This window comes from Vanacampus margaritifer, chromosome 7 (genome assembly GCF_051991255.1).
Source record: "Vanacampus margaritifer isolate UIUO_Vmar chromosome 7, RoL_Vmar_1.0, whole genome shotgun sequence".
NCBI lineage: Eukaryota > Metazoa > Chordata > Actinopteri > Syngnathiformes > Syngnathidae > Vanacampus > Vanacampus margaritifer.
The window spans coordinates 19,615,921-19,636,522 of record NC_135438.1 but is presented as its reverse complement, the minus strand read 5'-3'; the positions used below and the strand labels follow the sequence as shown (position 1 = coordinate 19,636,522).

At 39.3% G+C, this 20,602-nt stretch overlaps 1 protein-coding gene across 4 annotated transcripts; it reads right to left on the bottom strand.

Annotated features, from left to right (window-relative positions):
• Positions 1-3,923: 3,923 nt before the first annotated feature.
• chrnb5a (cholinergic receptor, nicotinic, beta 5a) lies at positions 3,924-20,332 on the bottom strand. 4 transcript variants are annotated; one of them, XM_077571485.1, is made up of 9 exons: positions 20,204-20,332; positions 19,864-19,929; positions 18,409-18,554; positions 17,401-17,445; positions 17,231-17,340; positions 14,132-14,658; positions 11,411-11,901; positions 9,809-9,954; positions 3,924-5,159 (listed from the first exon to the last, which is right to left on the bottom strand). In XM_077571485.1, the coding sequence occupies exons 2-9, from the start codon at positions 19,916-19,918 to the stop codon at positions 5,144-5,146; spliced, it is 1,536 nt and encodes a 511-aa protein (XP_077427611.1). In that variant the 5' UTR covers positions 19,919-19,929; positions 20,204-20,332; the 3' UTR covers positions 3,924-5,143. The 4 variants fall into 4 exon arrangements, with proteins under 4 accessions (XP_077427611.1, XP_077427612.1, XP_077427613.1 ...); XM_077571486.1 differs by having other exon boundaries at positions 18,409-18,506; XM_077571487.1 differs by lacking the exon at positions 19,864-19,929 and having other exon boundaries at positions 20,204-20,272.
• Between the last annotated feature and the right edge of the window lie 270 nt (positions 20,333-20,602).

The window sequence follows — 20,602 nt, the reverse complement described above, 5'->3', positions numbered from 1 at the left end:
AGCAACAGGGACAGTAACAGCAAAAAAAAAAGAAGTAATTATCAGAGAAGAAGAAGAATTTCTACAGATACAATTGGGATCTCACAGTGGTTGCTGCTCGAGCCCTAACTAGAGCTGCGAGCAGATAGGAGGCAAGCCTTGGGAAGCAAACACCAAGTAGAAGAAGTGGTATGTAGACTTTAGTAATTACAATGTACTTTGTAAATGGAAAACAAAAGCTGGCAGCATAAAAGTGTCACAGAGTAAAAAATATATAAATATCAGACAAGAACTGAAAGAGGCTGCAGTAAAGGCCTGGAAAAAAATATTTCAAAGGAAGGACGTGGCAGTCTTGTAAAATCAACGGGTCTCAGGCTTGATGCAGTTTTTGCAGGTAAGGTTTATTCCACCAAATATTAAATGTTATTCCATTTTATCTTAATTAAATAATATCTGTTAAAATAATTTTTGCTCACTTGAAAAGTGGGTGACTTCAAACAAAAGGTTCTCTTTCCTGATTTGTTTTATCCCAAACTGTAAAAGCCAAATGCCAAGGGTACTCAGTGTGTCTTTGAGTGTACCAACACAGCGACAACCCATCTCACCCCCCTAAGGTACAACAATGATGAGACCAGGTGGGACAAACCAGATCAGCGAGAGCACTGTGACAGGGATATGATTGTACTTCTCTTTCTAATGTGATTATGGGTTACAATAATGTCAACTGAGCATAGTGTGGCCACATGATTAATGCCTCGTTATTTGGTGACAGCAGCTGGTGGAAGCCGTTATGTTGGATCTCACACGCAAGCAAATGGACGACTGGTATCTGGATAACAAATCCTAATCAATTTGGAAGAGTGGCATGAAAAGGGAGACAGATTTGGGTTTAAAGCATGGCACATTTGTGGCTTCTGTTCCTATAAAATACCGAGTTTACTGAAGTGTGTTAGAAGGAAGAGAAGAGGGGGCAGAAAGATTGCACTTGGTAAGTATCCAGGTTTGACTGAGTGTTTATGATGGGGTGGTCGTGCTTTTTCTCCCACAAGCATGCAGACTGTCGAATAAGTCCTCCACACAACCGCAGGGGTGTCAGAGGCACTCTGCAACCTCAGGAAACTCAAGCAGAGAGCCAGACCAGCCACCATGATGCAAAGCTCTGTTCGCTCACACAACAAAGGTGATGATGTAAATCAGTTTCGCTAAGTGCAGCCTGAAGCACAATGATTAGATGAAAGCGAGATGAGAAAGTGTCATCATTTGCATCCTAGTGTCTTCTTTACCTGTTAAAAAGGAAAGTAGATACAGAGTTTGCCATCAAATGGGTCAGTATGTGATCCTTTGGTCATTGTGTGTATCATATAGTAGTTTAAAAGTATGCAGTTTATGGTAATAATAACGGATCCTACTGTGAGTGCAATTTCCAGTATCTGTCTGAGGACATGCATTTTTTACAGTTGGTTCACTTAAATTGCTGAGCTGAAAAACTGCGTTCAATTCAATCAAGGCCTTGGAAAGGCATACCAAAAGGGAGGGAAGGATTTACAGACATGGACAAAAATGTTGGTACTGGGATGCTTATGTTAAGGAAAATCCCACTATTGTCATCTATCACTTAAATAACTAAAAATGATGACATTGAATGTTGTCAAAATTGACAAGCCACAGAATAGCCTGGTGACCTCAAAGCATTTCTTGAAACCGTCACCCAAAAAAACTCACAATGGTCGGAGCATAAAGCTGTAGAAATAATCTTTATTGTTGACAATAGAAGTGAGTTTTGCAAAAAAAAGCACAAATCCGGTTAACAATTTTCTAGTAGTATTTCATGCAACACAAGTACATCAGAGTGCAAAATGTATCCGTGCAAATATGTTTGAAAGTATTCTCGTTCTTTCTCTCTCGCTCCGTGTAAGCGCTGGGAAGGAGGAAGTGTTTGGGAGTGTGTGGATGAGACCGTGTAAAGACATAAGTGTGTGCGATGAGGTTGACTAACTGTGATAAAAAAAAATGTAAAAAACAAGCGTGCCTGAAATAGGACTAAAACAACAAAATTTTTAAATGGCTGATAAAATTAACACTATCTGGCAACAGCCAATAAAAAGGCGATGCCCAATTACATCATTCCTTGGTGATGGCCCCACAGCCCTAGATTGGCAATAGCCAGATTGATTTGTGCTTCACTCGAGGGATTTCTCCACAATATCAGTCTACAACGCTTCGAGCTGACTGGACAAAGCAGAATCGTGTGCACGTCTACCTAACTTTTGTTTCGACCAATCACGGCAAAGAATGAAAATGTCGTCAACGACATGTGACTGTTGTGACTAGCTGATATCATGGCGTTGAGTTTATGTTGTCGGTTTTGCTATGTGGATATGCGGATACAAGAGAATTGTCACGTTTGTGTTCTGCTTTTCCTTGTGTGTCTCCCTCGGTCTTGTTAAGTGTAATCCTGCCCTTCCTCGTGTCAACCAATCAGTGCCCTCAGCCACTTGTGTCTTGCCCCAGGTGTGTCTTGTTGTGTCATTAGCGTGTGTGTGTATTTAGTCTCCTGTCTCCCCTCTGTCTGTGTCGGTTCATTGTAATTTCCCTCCCGTCATGCTACCAGTTTTTGACTTGTCGTCCTCCCCACGTTTTATTTTCTCTTGCCATTTGGACTTTGCTTTTGTTTTGTAGTAATTTAAGTCCTTTTTTGTACATCACCTTCGCCTCCTTTCCCTGCTTCCCTGCGACTGGTCCTCCACCAAACTTTGCCTTCTTGACAAGAATAATTCAGCGAGAACAGAATTAATTGCAGCGTCCACGCATTTGTCCACCGGTGTCGCCATGTTTGATTTGTTTCTTCCCACGGCTTCAGCGCTTCTTGTTTTCGTCACAGCTGCATATCCCGCCCCCAAATACAATGTCGCTCTGTGATTGGTCCGAAAAGCCAGTGGTTCGTATCGGTGGAAATCAACGGGAGTGGTACAAGATGGATTCTCGGGAGTTTGTGAACTCACAAATACCGTGAGAATAAATCCCGCGAGAGCAAGGTTACCACAGCCCAGTAGTAGCCAACAAAACATTAGTGTGTTGACAGAGGGGCGTTCCTTTTTCTTGACGTTACTTTAGGCAGCAAATAAGAAAGATCGAGATAACCTGACAGAGCCAATGCATGGTTTCAATGTACTGCATTGTGTCGCTGTGTTCGCACCAGCCTATGCAGAGAGAGGGAACCACTCCAGTTGAGGTTTCAAGATCAGGGCCTAGCGTAACACAACAGAATCAGAAGATGATCCTCTTCAAAAACCAGAGAGACACAATAATGAGGCCACCAAATCAACAACCAACTCTGTGGTTGCGCCCAGAAAGTCAGTCCATAGATGTTATGAACAGAATCTGTGACAAAGAGCAGTCTTAAAACAAAGCTCATCCCTCACCGAACACAAATCAAACTTGCGCTCAAAGATAAAGTTTTGTGGCATCTGCTCATATCACATGTGATTTTTGTCCAATTTCTGGATTGTTTACTTTTCCCAAAAAATCAGGAACTGAAATCATATTCTTGTCGGATGAATACTTTATTCATTCTTAAAAAAAAACACAAAAAAAACACACACATTAACAAATGACTAAGGAAACATCACTGTCTGAACACATACACAAATTGTATTTAATATATTGCCATTGATTTCAGACTATTTTTCTGTTAACTGATAAACAAGTTCTACTTAATATGAATTCCTCTAAACCAGTGGTGTCCAAACTCGGTCCTCGGGGGCCGGTAGTCCCGCAGGTTTTGGATATTTCTCTCCTCCAACACAGCTGAAGCTCATCAGCAAGCTCTGCATAAGCATGATAACGACCTTGTTGATTGGAACAGGTGCGTTGGAGCAGGGAAACCTCAAAAACCTGCAGGACTACCGGCCCTCGAGGACCGAGTTTGGACACCACTGCTCTAAACCTAACCCAACAATCTTCAAGGCAGTTGCAAAGACTTTTTATCGGTGAAAAGCATCTTAGTTCAAAATGCAGATTCTCTGTGCACTACCCCAAAGTACAATTTTGTGGGAATTTGCTTTGTATTTCTTGTGTAATGCTATGTGTCCTACTATTACAGAGGTGGGCAATCTCGGTCCTCGAGGGCCGGAGTCCTGCAGGTTTTGGAAGTTTCTCGCTTCCAACACAAGCTGATTCCAATCAACAGGATCGTTATCAGGCTTATGCAGAGCTTCCTGATGAGCTGATCATATATCAGCTGTGTTGGAGAAGGGCAACATGCAAAACCTGCAGGACTTCGGCCCTCGATGCCCACCTCTGTACTATTAACTAGTGTACAACTCGAAATCAATGCACTCTTAAAGGTAAGTCGTGGCCAAGACTTTTGCACCGTATATTTTGGAACATGTAGTGCAATTTGTACAAAATAACGTCTGACATCACAAAAATGTACCCCTTTTTTTAAACTTACATATTAAGGTAAAACCAATAAAATATCAACTTAATGTCATAGTAGCAATTAAGTGCATTATAAACTAAAACTGGGAAAGTTACTACCGCTGTAGTTGAGCACTTTTCTATACAATGTGAAATTTAACCATCTATTTCGCAAGACTATAATTATCGTGTTAAAAAGTAGAACAGAAGAACAGTTGATTGAGTCATGAAGCATGGTCGCGCTCCAGTGAACTCTCGTCAAATTAAAAAGCATGCCAAAAATATGTTAATTTTTTTTTCCGTGTTTAATTCTTTTTTTTTTCTTTTACCTGATTTTTTGGTCAAATGTTTTAATTGGGCATGAATTTTTATTGTAAAGTGTATTTGGACCATGTTCCATAGTGATTTTGCCCTTTATATAAACTGATGGATATGATATTGAAAAGAGTTTAATTACAGTTTCTACCTTGAAACCTTCAAGATAAAAACTGACACATTATTTAATTGTCACATGACAAATGTATGTATGTACAGTACATACAAATGTATGTATGTACAGTACATACAAATGTATGTATGTACAGTACATAGCTCTGGTGGAGAAAACTCCACCAGCTGCCACTGCTTGAAGGTAGACTGCACACTAGACCTTAACGTTAAGTTTCCATCAATAAAGCTGGATCAGGATCGGATGCGGCCAGGTGTGCCAGCTCTGCCTGATGAAAGACAATTTCATTCTCACATCCTAGAAATCCCCATACCTATGGAAAGAAAAACACAACAAGGTGGTGAGGTGTGCTGTAGGTGTGACGGAGGAGTTCAAAGTGGAGTACATCAGGGATCAGCTGGAAGGTTAGTCGGAGCAAGACGGAGTATCTGTGTGTGAATGGGAGGGACCCAAGTGGAAGAGTGAGGTTACAGGGAGAAGAGACCAAGAAAGTGGAGGAGTTTAAGTATTTAGGGTCAACAGCCCAGAGCAATGGAGCGTGTGGAACAGAAGTGCTGAAGCGGGTGCAGGCAGGCTGGTACGGGTGGAGAAAAGTGTCAGGTGTGATGTGTGATAGAAAATTTTCAGCTAAAATGAAAGGAAGGGTTTATAAACCGGTGGTCTTTGTTCTGGAGACAGTGCCACTGAGGAAAAGACAGGAGGCGGAGATGAAGATGCTGAGGTTCTCTTTGGGAGTGACCAGGATGGATAGAATCAGGAATGAGGACATCAGATGGACAGCACATGTTAGAGGCTTTGGAGATAAAGTCAGAGAGGCCAGACTGAGATGGTTCGGACATGTCCAGAGGAGAGATAGTGAGTATATTGGCAGAAAGATGCTGAGTTTCCAAATGCCAGGAAGGAGGTCTAGAGGAAGACCAAAGAGGAGGTTCATGGATGTAGTTAAAGAGGACATGAAGGTAGTTGGTGTGAGAGCAGAGGATGCAGAGGACAGGGTTAGATGGAGGCAACTAATTCGCTGTGGCGACCCCTGAAGGGAAAAGCCAAACGGAAAAGAAGAAGTAGCAAGAACGCAAAAAAAAAAAAGTTTTTCTTTTTTTTTTTTTAACTACCAATCTAGTAGGTTAAGCTCATATTGACTTGATTAACCAATAGATTGGTCTGACATTGACCATTCCGGGTGGTTATGGGCATACCAATTTTTGGGGTTAGCCAAAGAACCAATTAAATTGGTTACAATAGAAAGTAAGTCTAGATAGATGACTTGGAAATATGTTTATTGTATCAATTTATTGTATTCTAAATGTATTTATTAATTATTATAAGTGATTTCAATATATAAATAATATAGTGTTTAAAAATGGAAATATGTGTCCAGATAGATCATCATGCTTGACCAGCTAAGTGGCCTAGTGGTAAAGTGTCTACCCTGAGACTGGGAGTTTGTGAGTTCAATCCCTGGCCGGTTCATACCAAAAGATGTAAAAAATGGGGCCCATTTTCCTCCCTGCTTGAAACTCAGCATCAAGGGTTGAAATTGGAGGGTTAAGCTTTTTAGAGTGGTTGTTTTAACCAAAGGATCTTTCAGACACATAACTACCAGCTAGATTGGTCAGTTTTAACCTTTTTTTGGGTCAATTTGACCAATCTATTTTTAGGGTGAAACTATTAAATTGAATGGTATTGCTCACTAGCTGAAGCCAAATGTCATATCAGCATTTTTATTGTATTATTTATTTACTTACTTACTTACTTTAACAAAGCCAAACTCTTAACAGTCACGGCCACCCATCAGTGAGATGTTATACCACCCTGACCTGCTAATCAACAATTACTTGTCAGGGACAGTTTATTAATTTTCTGAAGCCTCATGACCAAGATGTCAGCAACTTCTAACTTCATGATGGGACACATGATAGTAAATCTTCAAATTGTCAGTTGTACAGAACAAAAAAGGAGCAACCATCATGAATCGGGTGGATGTGTGGAGGAACCTTCAGGATTAAGGTAGATTCTGCTCTGTTGCTCGCTCTAAAAAGTAGGTTGAATCAATATTTTACATTGTAAATGGATCACCTGACTAAATGGGATGAACTCAAAGAAAAGACTGTGTCTGCACGTTTCCTGTTTTATGAAGAATTTTCACAGGGCTTAACAACCTTTTTAGGACTAACTTTGCCTTGGCAAGGCATTAAAATTCTATATGACCACGATATTCAGTGAAAAGCCACAAAAATACTAACATCAATTTGAAGTTACTGACATTTCTAATGTTCCACCATGCTGGCTAAGTATCAGTAAACGTCATGAAACTTGATTTTTCTGCGATGTTCAATTCCCTCAAGTCACATTTATTATGCAAAAAATAATAACAATAATTAAATATAAAGCTGTATTGTAAAAGAAGACCAAGATTGGAAGTGCCTCTGAACCCCAAATAATTTTATTTGTTTCTTTTTTTTTAACTCATTCACTGCCATAAATTCATTAAAAATAAAAATAAAAAGATTATTAAAAATGAGGGGCGACAGGCGATTAAATTTTTTAATTGTAATTAATCGCATGATTTCAATAGTTAACTCACGAATAATCACAAATTTAATATCTGTTCTAAATGTACAATAAAAAAAATCTTGGTATTCATACACTTGTTAACAAAAGTGGGGAAAAAAATGTTGAACTAATAGAAAAACTTTAAATGAATTTTTTATGTTTATAGCCGTCAATGGCAGTAAATGAATTTTAAAAAAAGAAAGAAAACATTATTAAAAATTTGGGATGTCAGTAATTATAATTAATCACATTACTTCACAAGTTAACTCACAATTAATCACACATTTTATATCTGTTCTAAATGTACAATAAAAAAAACTCTAGGTTTTCATACTCTTGGTAACAAAAAAAATAAAAATAAAATTTAAACTAATAGAAATAGTTTAAATGAATTTTTGACGTCTATAGCCGTCAATGGCAGTGAATGAGTTGAACTGTTAATTCGCTCCACCGCAAAGCATAATACGTTCATTGGACCAGAACACATTTTCCGCACAATGTGTTTTGGAGATTTCGTTATGTAACCACATTATTACAGTCATGTATTTTTATTTCCCATCTCTGTTAAATTGTAGTTTGTACATCACATTAAATCAAGACTAAGGAACTTTCATATGGCGGTGCCATATGGACAAAAGTGTTAATGTTATACCTGAAGGAAGACCACGTTTCCCATGAGGACAAGCGCATTGTGTCGTTTTTGAGTTCCCGTCAGTCAAATTAACTTCTGTTTTTGTCACGAATGGGAAAAGGGGAAAGTGACGTATGCCATAAAGTACTTAGCACATTTGAAGTTTTTTGTGTGGCAGTGTTCCTCCTACCATCCTCCTCAAAGTTGCTTAGTGCCAGTAAAAATGAGACAGACCCCCTCAGGCCATGGCAAAGGTACCATTCAACTAGTTTTAAGTCAATGTTTCATCAGAAGTGTTATGAAAATATTTTATTAAGGTTGAAAAGTTCCTTAGTGCTATTTTAATGGTGGGGAAAGTTTTTAAATGACTCATCTTCTTCTCATTTTTTTATATCACAAAAACGTGCCATTCGAACTGGAATTCACTATTGAATTTTTTCACTTAGCTGCTTTGAAAATGGCCCTTTTAAGAAAACATTGAAATATTTAATATTTATCCGACGTAGGAACATTCATCAGTTAAGTACTGAGCAGTGAGGCTCTTTTAAAATTTAAGGCCACTGTAAACAAAACAAAAAAATTTACTTTAAATTTTTTATTTACAGTATTTAACATTTCAAAACATAAATGTGCATCGATAAAATTTCCATTACATTTTTTTTTACTATAGTAACAACTTATAGTGTAGACCTCCGCCAATGCCGACCAATACTGTTTATTTTTACGACTAAAACTTTTTGTGTGTGTATTTTATTGTGTTTATATCTTATGTTTGATTTTTGTATATTATGAACAGGACTTTGTTGCAGCTGTAGCTGCTTAAACTGCCCTGTAAATAAAAACAAATTGAGTTGGTTTGTGTTGAGCTGAATTGAGTTGAGTAAACATCATCATTTGCAGGGTGATAATGTTCTAGTCCAGGACTTTGGTGGTGATACATACACTGCTTCACTTAGTCTAAGAAGACTATATGGTATTAAGTACAATCAGTTCACCATTAGTCATGTGACCAACCCGCAAAACAGATTTTTAGATTTAACTTCCTATGTATGCTGAGATAACTACTATAACCATGGGGTTGCTGACATGGTGGTTTGAACCTAAACTTCCTAAAATTTTGTTTTCTCTATGGCTGGTGTCTTCAGACAAAAGATAAATACATCTACATCCTTTATTTATACAATAATGACATGATATATGTAACCACAAATGAAGCTTAAAACAGATCAAATATTGTCATCTTTGGTAGCTCTTGCAGACATCTTGTGTAAAATAAAAGACACTAGTGTAGACATTTAAAGTTCCTACACGTGCTGATATAGGATCCTGCTACAGGTTCTGCTATTTACCTGAGCCAGAAGGAAGTGTTTTTTTTTTCTGTTTTGCCAAAAGCAGGAAATTGGTAGCATATTTAATCGCCTGAACCTTTATCTCAATCTGCACCCCCAAAAAAGGCAATGCGGCATTCCTCTATAAAGTTTAAAGCTAACTAGCTACATTACCTAACTGCAATTAATACTGTACATACGTATTGCATGAATCAGACGCAAGTTAAAAATACATTTTTCCATAATGAAATTGGTTTATTGTCTGTGTTAACAGGATTAAGGGAATTATTGCATGTAGAACCAGGGAACCCTGGTGATTTGTGCTATTTGTGTATTTTTCATAAATGTCTAACAAACGTCTAAATTTATAACAGAAAAGCTTAAAGTCTTGGCTGTACGGAGTTTGCCATTATGAACTTGCAAGCGTTTCAGGGCGCATTCATGACTCACTCAGCATCATCAGCAGTTGGCGTGTTGTAGCTTTGGAAGAGCGGCTGCATGAAGAGCCCCAGTGTTCCTATCACACACACCAGGATGAAGATCCACAAAAACAAACGGTCTATCACCATGGCTACGTACTTCCAGTCCTCTATTATCTGAAACATAACACACACAATAACCCAATGTTTTAGGGTGCTGAAGCTGAAATGTGCTTGTGTTTTATTCATGGCTGCTGGGATTGGGAATGCACCAGCACAGCAAATGCTTATGATCCACTAAACTAACGCGCAATTAAGATTCTGTAATATTTATTAAGCAAGGGAGTAGTGTGAAAGTTTTAGAATCTGAAGTTGCACATTCGGCGCTCTATTTCCGTGGACAGCGCGTGTGCTATCGGGCGTAAAAACTGGCGCATCTTGATTTGCGTGCAAGTTTGGGAATTTGGCAGGCGTTCCGGCGGACCGAGGATGTTTGCTTTTACACGCCACCGCCGCACCTGACAATTTGGTGGCAGAAAGTAAACAAACCGGCTAAAACCAGGTGGTCTCCAAGTGTTTTGTTGTGCCAAGTTCTCAGACAAGTCTTTAACTGATAGAAGAAATTGTATTTTAAAGGGGAAGTCAACCCAAAAAAATAATTGACAATAATATGGGACTTCACTAGTCTAAACATTCTGATTAACTCATTCACTCTCAGCCATTTTCACTGAAGCAACCCCCATCGCTCCCGGCTGTTTTACTGGATTTTGACTGATTTTGCAAGGTCCGTAGAATATTGTGTTCTATTGCTAAACAAAACATGGAACCTACCAAAAGAAAGATTAGAGTCTCTTCTCTCATCAGGAAAAAAAAGTAATTAGCATTCGAATATAGTTAAATTTCATCATCATTCACAAATCTGTTGAAAACACTGGGGAAAAGAGCTTTTTTGCAACATGGCCCTGGTTGATTTCTTATACTTTGCTGCCACATGTTGGCCATTTTGGTAATAACTGTCATTGCTTTAAGTGTTCTCTTCAGCTCAGAGGCTGCATCAAAGCCTTCTGTATGCTCCAGCATTACAAAAAAAAAACATAAAAAACATATAAATGAGTTTTTGGGAGCAAATTAGTTAATATTACATTTGTGGAACATGATTTATAAAGCAAAATCCAGCCGTTTTTATCTATCTCAGGGGCGGCCATTTTGCCACTTGCTGTCGAAGATGACGTCACTGTTGCTCAGGTCTCAGATAACAACAAATCACAGCTCAGCTTCAGAAAACAGGTGAGCTGTGATTGGTCGTTGCCTGAGCCCTGAGCAACTGTGATGTCATCTTCAGTGGCAAAATGGCCGCCTTCTGGTAATGATAAAAACTGCTGGATTTTGCTGTTTAATTCATATTCCACTAAAACAATTTTAACTAGAATACCATATTTAGACTAGTGGGGCTGCATGGAACATATTATTGAAAGATTTTTTATTTTATTTTTATTTGTGTGTCTGGGGGGGGGGGGGGGCATGTGGGTGACTACCGCGATACGTTTTTACTCTTGTACTTACATTTATTTTCAAATATGTTCCTCCAATTATTTTTTTCTTAAGTACACACAACACATATTTATGTCCTTACCCCTTCATCATCATCTTCCGTCTTCATATGCTCAGCGATGTATTTCACACCTTCGACCGCCTCCTCTAGGTCTGCGTCCCATTGAGAGCGCAACGGCCTCGGGATGTCTGAACATCCACCACCTGCATCCGGGATGTCTCCCACCCTCCAACAATATTTGTGGGCCCAGTCCGCATTTACATAGAATGAGTCCGAATTTGCTTGAATCCCGCCAAGTTTTATACTTGAGAACCGTTGTTTATCAGTTGCAGTCCGAGAAGGACTTTTTCCGGCGGGGTTCCGGTTGCCATACTTCCGCCTGAGTTTGTTGCGGGCCTTTGTCGCACCTGGGCGCCTCATGAGAAGAAATGTGGGCAGTTGTACTAAGAAGAGGCGGTTCACCCAGTCAGGCATATGGTGAGTGGACGGGGAGCGGTGGTGGACGTTCAGAACGCACACGCTGGTCACAATGGAGAACGTGACTAGCACCATGGTGAACATCAGGTATTTACCTAAAATGGGAGGAAAAATGTAACCAATAAAATACATTTACAAAGAATTCCCAAAACATTGTGAAAGATCTCAAGCGTTTCCTATTTCACATTAAATGTCATTGATGAGAACGGATCTAGGCAATGAAAACATTACAACTAGCTCTACCAATTTTCAAGCAGCCAGGCTGCAGCGTACGTATTCTATGACCCAAATTCATGCGAGACCATTTACTTGATCATTGAATTTACTTGATGATGTCACACTATATTCACTATTATATTGAATAATTACTTTGAATGAAATTTTTGCTCTTGTCATATTTGTAATGCTACAAAAATGAAGGGGGCACATACTTTGCAAATTTCAATGAATGAAGCATAGAATTTGAAATGTCTGACTGAATACAGAGTGCAGTAATATTCCTTAAGAACAAAATAACGTGAATGATGAGCCCAAATCTATCATTTCATGAGAACTGGATTGATAATAAAAGTGGGAAAATTACTAGAACAAAGGCTAATACAACCTACGGGAATTTCATCAATACCATTTATAATATGTTGTGCGTATGACCTCCATGCTTGATGATGATGGAATAAATTATTTTGTGCTTCTTATTTACATTTATACACAGTAAATTCTGTAGAGTTAATTTGACTCTATGTGGGACCAAATAGACTCAGTTTTAGAGTAATATCTACACTTGGAAGAGAGTAAAATAAAGAAATGGGGGGAAAATAAGTCACAGAAGGGTTGAGGAACAACCTCATGACCTTCAGCCTGGGAGATTGCCACACTACCACCTGAGATATGCCACAGCTACTGTTTGCTTATATCCAAGAGGAGACAAAACATTGCTTTTTTATTTATTTATTTATTACTATCCTCCAAGCGTAAATTTTACCCTATTTAGAGCGGGACCAAATAGACTCAGTTTAGAGTAAAATTTACTCTACAGAATTTACAGGTTTTTTTTCCTAAGTGACTCGGGGGACGCTAACTAGCAAACCACCAGGCCTCCTGTTCTGTCGCCCTCTGTTGGTCCTGTTGGTATTTTTCATGATTCTCAGACATGTAACCGCGAAGACAAATTCCTTGTGTTTTGACATAATTGGCCAATAAATCTGATTCTGAATGATAAGTCTCCTCAAAAACAATGTATCAGCTTTTCCGGAGTTCACTGAGTTTAAAGGGATTACATCACAGTATTGTAAGCCCTTTCACAGTTAACTATAAGCAAGTAATGATTAAATCTTAACTTTGACACCATGGCGATGTAATTTTAAATAAATATTAGGTGTTTTGCTGGTTATATTTCTAACGCGAAAGTAAAACGCCCGGTTCAGTAAAAATCCCGCCTCTCTCCGTGTGCCGGCTGCAGCCTTCTGCTGGATCTCTGCCTTTGGCCACGCAAGCCATCAATTCTTCATTAAACATTTCAAACAAAACGGCTCCTATCCTCAAGAAATCGTGGAGGAGGAGGAGAAGAGAGGGAAGAAGAAGGAGAAAAAAAACAGACCTGAGCAGGTTATGAAGCGAGTACCCACCGCTTATAAGGATACTGCGCTAACCACTACACTATTCATTCAGTTTAATTCGCCAGTGCAAAAAAACGTACTTGTAGTTTACAGAGGTGTCAGCCAGAACCCTTTCTGGGATTTTAAGACGGCCAATTGTCATTGCACTTGAGCATTGCGAATGTGAAGGATAATTGGTTGCTTTGAATTCATTTGGACCTAATGTTTACTCATAAAGGCTACTTTTGTCACTATCCCATGGAGGTCTCAGAGAAAGTGGGCGTGTGTTTAGTCCGCAGAGGCGGTGCGGGGGTGGGGCCGCTCCTAATGACGTCAAACGGTGACAACAGCTCGTTTTCTCAGGTTGGGAGGGGCTGGTGCTTGGAGAGCAGAATGACCTAGAATTTCTAATACAAGGGTGAATGGAGGAAAACACCACTTTGGTGATGTTCTTGGTGAGGAATTAGCATTTTAACATAGCTAAAAACGTTGCTGTCCCTTTAAAGTTAAATTAATTTAAAATTGAATTTTCAGTCTTTCAAAGCATAAACTATAAAGTACAGTATTCAACAGTGATGGGCGTATTGATTCAGTGGTATCGATATATCGATACTCATAGAACTATTTAAATGGATTTGACAAAACGTTTGTAAATTTCATAAATACAGTATAATCCCTAATGACGATGGCCTCACATATGTAATTGTGAACAAAAATAGATAGAACTCACCAATGAGAGGGACTGCTAGAGAGGTGGGCGGTACAATCTTTGAAATAAGTAACAGGAACACAGTGAGTGCCAGCAGCACTGAGATACACAACGTCATCTTTTCGCCACAGTCGGACGGCAGGTAAAACACCAGAATGGCCAGAGAGGTGATCAACACGCAGGGGATGATCATATTGATGGTATAAAACAACGGCTTCCTCTTGATAACAAAATCATAGGTGATATCGAGGTAAGTGATGTCATTGGGGTCCTCGTTTTTGCGTCCCGGGAGTGAGACAATGTCCCACTCTCCACTGGGGGTGAAGTCGTCACGGCTGGCATAGTCACTGGTGAGAATCAGGTCCAGCTCTGTGTGATCGTACGTCCAGGAGCGGAACTTGAGAGTGCAGTTTTGCTGGTCGAAGGGGAAGTTCTGCACCTCAATGGCGCAGGCGGATTTGTAGATGGCCGGGGGGAGCCAAACAATGTCGCCCGTGTTGGAGACCACAGTGTTGCAATAGAAGGACACTTCATACACACCGTCAGCGCTGTGACCATATATTGAGGAGTAGAGGATTAGTAAGGATTAGTAACACAGAGGTATGGCAAAAAATATCAGCTAGGGACAAAGACAAATATAATTCATTGTTGATTGTTTATGATATATTTATAGTTTGTTGATTTAAAAGACTGATATACATATGCATAAAAGCTGCTTAATTCTGCACTAAAATGTAATGGGTTCAATTTTGATAGACAGTGTATGATCACACCCACAATGGCGCAAATGCACACTCCTAACTGCGTTCGTCTACAAAAATACCAAATGAAAGAAAACTCCATTGATGTGTACAATTAGACTGTGTTACGCTGGGCATGAAAATAGGGCCCAATAGGTTCTTCTTTGGCACATGACTACAAGTTGTGGTTGTTGTTTTTTTCTAGGGATGGGCGAGTACCGATACCCAGTATCGGTATCAGGCCGATACCAGGCCACATTTCATGGTATCGGTACTCACGACGGATATCGATACTGGTATCGTCCCCCACTATTGTGGCCATTTTTCGGTCAGGAGCTGTCGGAAAGGCTGGAGGGAATGAATGTTTTGTTCCGTCTCGTTCGTTTCCTGTGTGCCTCCTTATGAGGTAACACTTGTTCATTTCATTACTTCCGGCAACGCCATTTTGGTGTGCGTTGCTGCGAATAAAGTACTCTTGTGAGTAATATCACCTATATCTGTAGTTCAATGTGTGTTATATATGTTTGTAGCTCACGTAACTTCTCCTTGTTTAATTGCCTCGTTTACGTTTGCCGCCCGCTTAGATGCCTAACATCATCGAGCTGCGGTGCTAAGAATAGAACGGTGCCGTTTACGGCCCTTGCAGACGCTAATTATAGGTCTTATATCTTATTTCTCATACTGCATTATATTTGTAATTAAACATCACACACTAAACAGTTTGAGGAATTCTTAACATGGTCGATATTATTAAATCACTTGAAGCCCTATTGTATTGAATTTAATTATTTGCACTTCATTGTATTCTCTAAAAAGAAGTTGTACAACCACATATTTTGATTGGGACTTTTTTACTTATTTGTCGATTTTTTTCAAATTCATTTTATTGTGCGCTCTATGCAAAATGGCTTTTATGAGCAAATTGAAAAAATATATAATTGCCATTAATTTCATTCCATTTTAAGGAAATTTGCTGTAGTTTTTTTAGAAATGATCTGTCATTGTTTTGGGGGAAATGTTATGTATCATAAGTACTAATGGTATCAGCACTTGGTATTGGTGAGTACTGAAGAATCAGTATCGGTCTCAAAAAAAGTGGTGTTGAACATCCCTATTTTTTTCATAATAGGTCTCCATCCAGGGCGGCACTGTGGATGACTGGTTAGCACGTCCGCCTCTCAGTGCAAAGGACGTGAGATCAAGTCTGGGCTTCAGCCTTCTTGGGTGGAATTTGCATGTTCTCCCCGTGCCTGCGTGGGTTTTCTCCGGGTACTCTGGTTTCCTCCCGCATTCCAAAAACATGCTTGGCAGGTTAATAGAACACTCTAAATTGTCCCTAGATGTGATTGTGTGGGTGGTTGTTTGTTTATCTCTGTGTGCCCTCTTTTGGTTGGCAACCAGTTCAGGGTGTCCCCTGCTTACTGTCCAATAGGCTCCATAAATGTTAATTAACTGTGTTAACTGGCGGGGCTGGTCTCTGGACCAGCGGCAGGTGATGCTCCTATTCCCCTCTCAATTTAACTATGGGAGGGGCATTAACTTAAAATAAAAATTATAATTTAATTATTCACCACTTTTATTTCTTTACATAATTGTTTAAAATTTAAACTTTTTTATTTTGTTTTGTTGTGGTTCATTTGTTTTGCTTATTATTGTTTTCTCTCTATTTAGTGTGTTACTGTGTAACATTGTCCACTTCAGTTTTAATGATAGCTGTTTTCTTGCTAAGTCGACGTTGCCTTTCTTTGTTCTTGTTTATTTCGATGGGCCTGTTCTCAGCCTGCTATCGTGATTTAGAGAACCCCCTCAAAGCGCTGTCTGTACGGTCTTTTTCGTTGTTGTTGTTTTGTTTCTGTAATTAATAAAGACAAGAAGTGTTTCTTTTTTGTTTTGTTTTTAACACTGAAGTTAGCTGAACCCTCGCAAGAAGCAGTACCCGGGAAAAAAACTACAGAAGCGCAGGGAGAAGGTGAAAACTACCTTAGGTGAGCACTTTCATCCCTCCGCCGGCCCATTATTGATGGCTGCTCACCTTTCGTTGAGTGCTTCCGCATTGTTGGCAAGTGCTTTATGACACGAAGCTTCGAAAAAATATACGGGCAGAGAAGGACCTATACTAACCCGGATCGACAGGGATAAACCTGCTTCAGTCCATGTATTTATTCGAGGCTTCACGTCATAAAGCACTCGCCAAAAATGCAGAAGTGGGCAACCGTCAGTAACGAGTGGACGGAGAGACGGAACTGCTCACCTGTGCAAAACTTCCAACAGGAAGGCTGGAGCAGAGAAGAAAAGATCTTGTAACTGAGAGGCAGACGTGTTACTAGCCATTAGGCCGCCATTCTGCCCTCCTCTGAACTCAAAAACAACTTGCACTCACTTGTTGTACAGCACAATATCAGGAAGCCAGAGGAGTTTGGAGGGTATTCGAAGTTTCTTAATGCCTTCGAACTTCTCTGGGTCCCATCTCAACCTGTAGTCATTCCACTCCTGTGAGAAGATGCGTTAGTCAACCAAATGAAATAATGGTGCCGAGTGGGCATTACATACCTGAGATAGCCACAAATTGGTCGTCATTATCTGCTCTCTCTCATTCTGCAAGAGAACAAAAATCCCACATTACCGCCTTTTCAGTGATAAGTTGTTATTAGAATTTACAGCCACTAATAACCATAAAGTAAAAACCCTGCTACAGTTTCGCTTCAGCCACAGGTGCTTCTACTCAACCAGCGACTTTACCTGCCGATTATAAAAGCAACTGTGGCAGGGTTTTTACTTTCTGGACCTGGATTGGACATCTTTGGCTGTAAAGGTTGGATTAGGTCACTTAACCCTGGAGAACCCACGGGGTCAAATTTGGCCCCTATAAATTCTGCTACTCAAATAACAAAGACCTTTTTTTTTTTTACAAATTTAACTTCAAAAGTCCAGAGTGCCACTTCTGACCCCTGCATGGGGCCATCTAGTGGATGAATATTGCACTTACATGAGCCAGAGAGGTGGTGACAAGATGGCTAAAATGCAACAAATAAAACAAAAAAATTATATTGTTCAATGTAGCTGTGTATTTGATTGATTATTTTCTTAAATTCTTAATAGTTTACTGACAGTTTTTATTATTTTGATATTTCGAAATGATACCCCTAAATCCCAAAGGGTCAAATAAATTAGGGAATAAATTGAAAAAAACATTGAAAAAACATATATTTTGGTGTTCAGTGAACTTATAGCAGTCATTTAATGTATAATTCATAATTTTCCAAAGAAGAAAAGGGTTCTTGGGTTCTCCAGGGTTAAGTCCCTACAAAAGGCCCTGGTCAAAAATCCTGGTGTTAAAATAACAAAACATTTTGATGGCTTCTCGGGCTATAAAACATCTACAATAACTGAAGATGATAAAATAATAATCTGACTCATTAGCTAGTCAGTTATTCTGTACCCTGGGCCGTAGTAAAATGTATCAAATGATGCTTAACCGCTGGTCTCCCTACTTTGGCCATTGTTAGTTAAACCCAACAGAAGTGAGACAGTAATGAGAATGAAGATGAATGTACTCACTACGCTGATGAGCTGAGACAGCGACACTCGAATGGAGATGGTGACCTGTTGGCTCTTATTGACAGCCGGTCTGATCAATTTGTTGTAGCGTTCAGGACCTAACAAGAAATTGACCAGACGCTCTTCAGCACTCTCTGCTCTGCTGCCTGGGGAGTCGCAACAACACACATTTCATACATTCATTCTTTTTTTACCGCTTATCGTGTCGTGGGTGTGTGTTTATAACTAATATAAAAGTAGTTCATATGATGAAAAGAATCCGACGTGTTCATTGCAAGTGTTTTGAAAACGTCTGTCTTCAAATGACAAGTTTTGCACTTGTATGTTCGTCCAGTGTGCCACCACACATTCCAAACAACATGCTGAAAAATACAAGCATGGACTCCATCATTTAAATAATTGAGGTTGTGACTTGAGTGTATCTCTGCCTTGAGTACAATGCGTTACTCTCTTTTCTGTCATACAACATCTTTGTCAAATGAATTTTTGTTGAGGAGCAGATGTCAGCTTGTGGTGATTTGTGGTTTCAACCAAAATAACTTATTTAAGTTCAAAAATAAAAAATAAAAAGAGAGAGAAGTCACGGGAAAATAAAGCAAGTTGGTCATCCTTTCTTCATATCGGATTTCTGCTTCCTTGATTATAGGTTGAAAGGGCCATTGGTAAATTATTAAGGGCGCCCATCTGCCTCTAGGTAGAGATATTTTAAGTTAATGGACACCACATACATCCAGGTCAATGCAATTGGCTACTGAAAAAAACAGGAAATTGAGGAAATACCGCACAGCCATTAGTTTACCTGCAACATCCAACAAGATTAGATATAAAAGGTGTAGTCCAAATTTTTCCTCTGCAAAAACAATATTACAGTGCTGGGCGTTATTGTTGTTGTTTTAATGCTGATATTGCTGAAGGAAGAAACCAACAAATACTGTACCTCATATTGTAAACCTCTCAGCATGATGCAGTGCAGTTGTAAACTACTTCAAATGATCGTTATTATTGTTGTTGATGACGATGATGATGATGATGATGATGATGATGATGATGATGATGATGATGATGATGATGATGATGATGATGATGATGATGATGATGATGATTATTCATGTTATTCCAACATAGTGTTGTGTTAATTAAATGCACACATCTCTGACTGTCATTGAAAACCGAGCACCGCTATCCTTGATTTATGCTCTTGTATTGATCTTTTGGGAGTAAAAGTGATCTCCCATTATTTAATACAGAACGGAGGACATTTATACTGGATGTTTAAATAAGTGTTTCTTTTATAAAATTGTTTCTTTGCCATCTCAACATCTCCACGTAGAAAACGACCAGCAAAACGAAGAAAGAAAGAAAGAAAGAAAGAAAGAAAGAAAGAAAGAAAGAAAGAAAGAAAGAAAGAACAATACTCATATATCTGTAGAAAGTACAAAATGTAAAGCATCTTACTTGTAATAAGACAGAGTTTAGCGAGCAGTAGAACAGCGTTGATTCTCATCCTCATCCTCGATCAAACTTGTGATAAAGGAAAACAATTAGTTAAAATCTAAAAACTATTTTTTTTTAATTAGTTTTTTTTTAAGTCCTTTATTTTGTACAACTTTCGCACTGGTGGCTTTTCAACTGCTCCAGATTTTTTTTGCGCAAATATGCCGCATCCACAGGCACAAGAACTTCAAATTTAGAAAGAAACGTTGAGTTCTGTCATTTCTTGTATTTGACAACATATTCGCCAAGAGAAATGTCATTACGCGTATTTCTACGTTGGGATGTAACTGTCAGCACTCACCTTAAAATCCGGGATCCTTTTCTCCTCTGATAAATCTCCAAGTAGCCTAATTGCTGAGGGCGCGCATGCACGCACCTCCCCACATGAGACACCTCAACTATGAGGTCCGCGAACATCCGCTCCGTGGAGGGGAAAAGGGAGGTGTGTGCGTGTGGGGTGGGAGCGAGGGGGACTATTCGCGTCATAATTTGTAGTCAATGCTCAGTTTCTGCTCTGCTGGCCTTTGTGGTTCTTGTGCATTGAAAGCCAAGAAATGTCCAACAGTGAGTCACTTTAAAAAAATAAGAATTGTAAAAGAACAAGCCATGCATAATTCTGTATAACGTCAACTCATGAACATGCATGCTTTTTGATTCGGAGTGTCAAAGCGCATTTGTCAAAGGCCAACCATTGTTATGG

What these genes read in the sequence shown, in the direction of transcription:
- chrnb5a (XM_077571485.1), bottom strand. Translation starts at nt 19,918, where the DNA reads ATGAGGATGAGAATCAACGCTGTTCTACTGCTCGCTAAACTCTGTCTT. An exon ending in TAAACTCTGTCTTATTACAA is followed by an intron (nt 18,555 to 19,863) that starts GTAAGATGCTTT and finishes GCGACTCCCCAG; the next exon opens with GCAGCAGAGCAGAGAGTGCT. An exon ending in CCAATTTGTGGCTATCTCAG is followed by an intron (nt 17,341 to 17,400) that starts GTATGTAATGCC and finishes ATCTTCTCACAG; the next exon opens with GAGTGGAATGACTACAGGTT.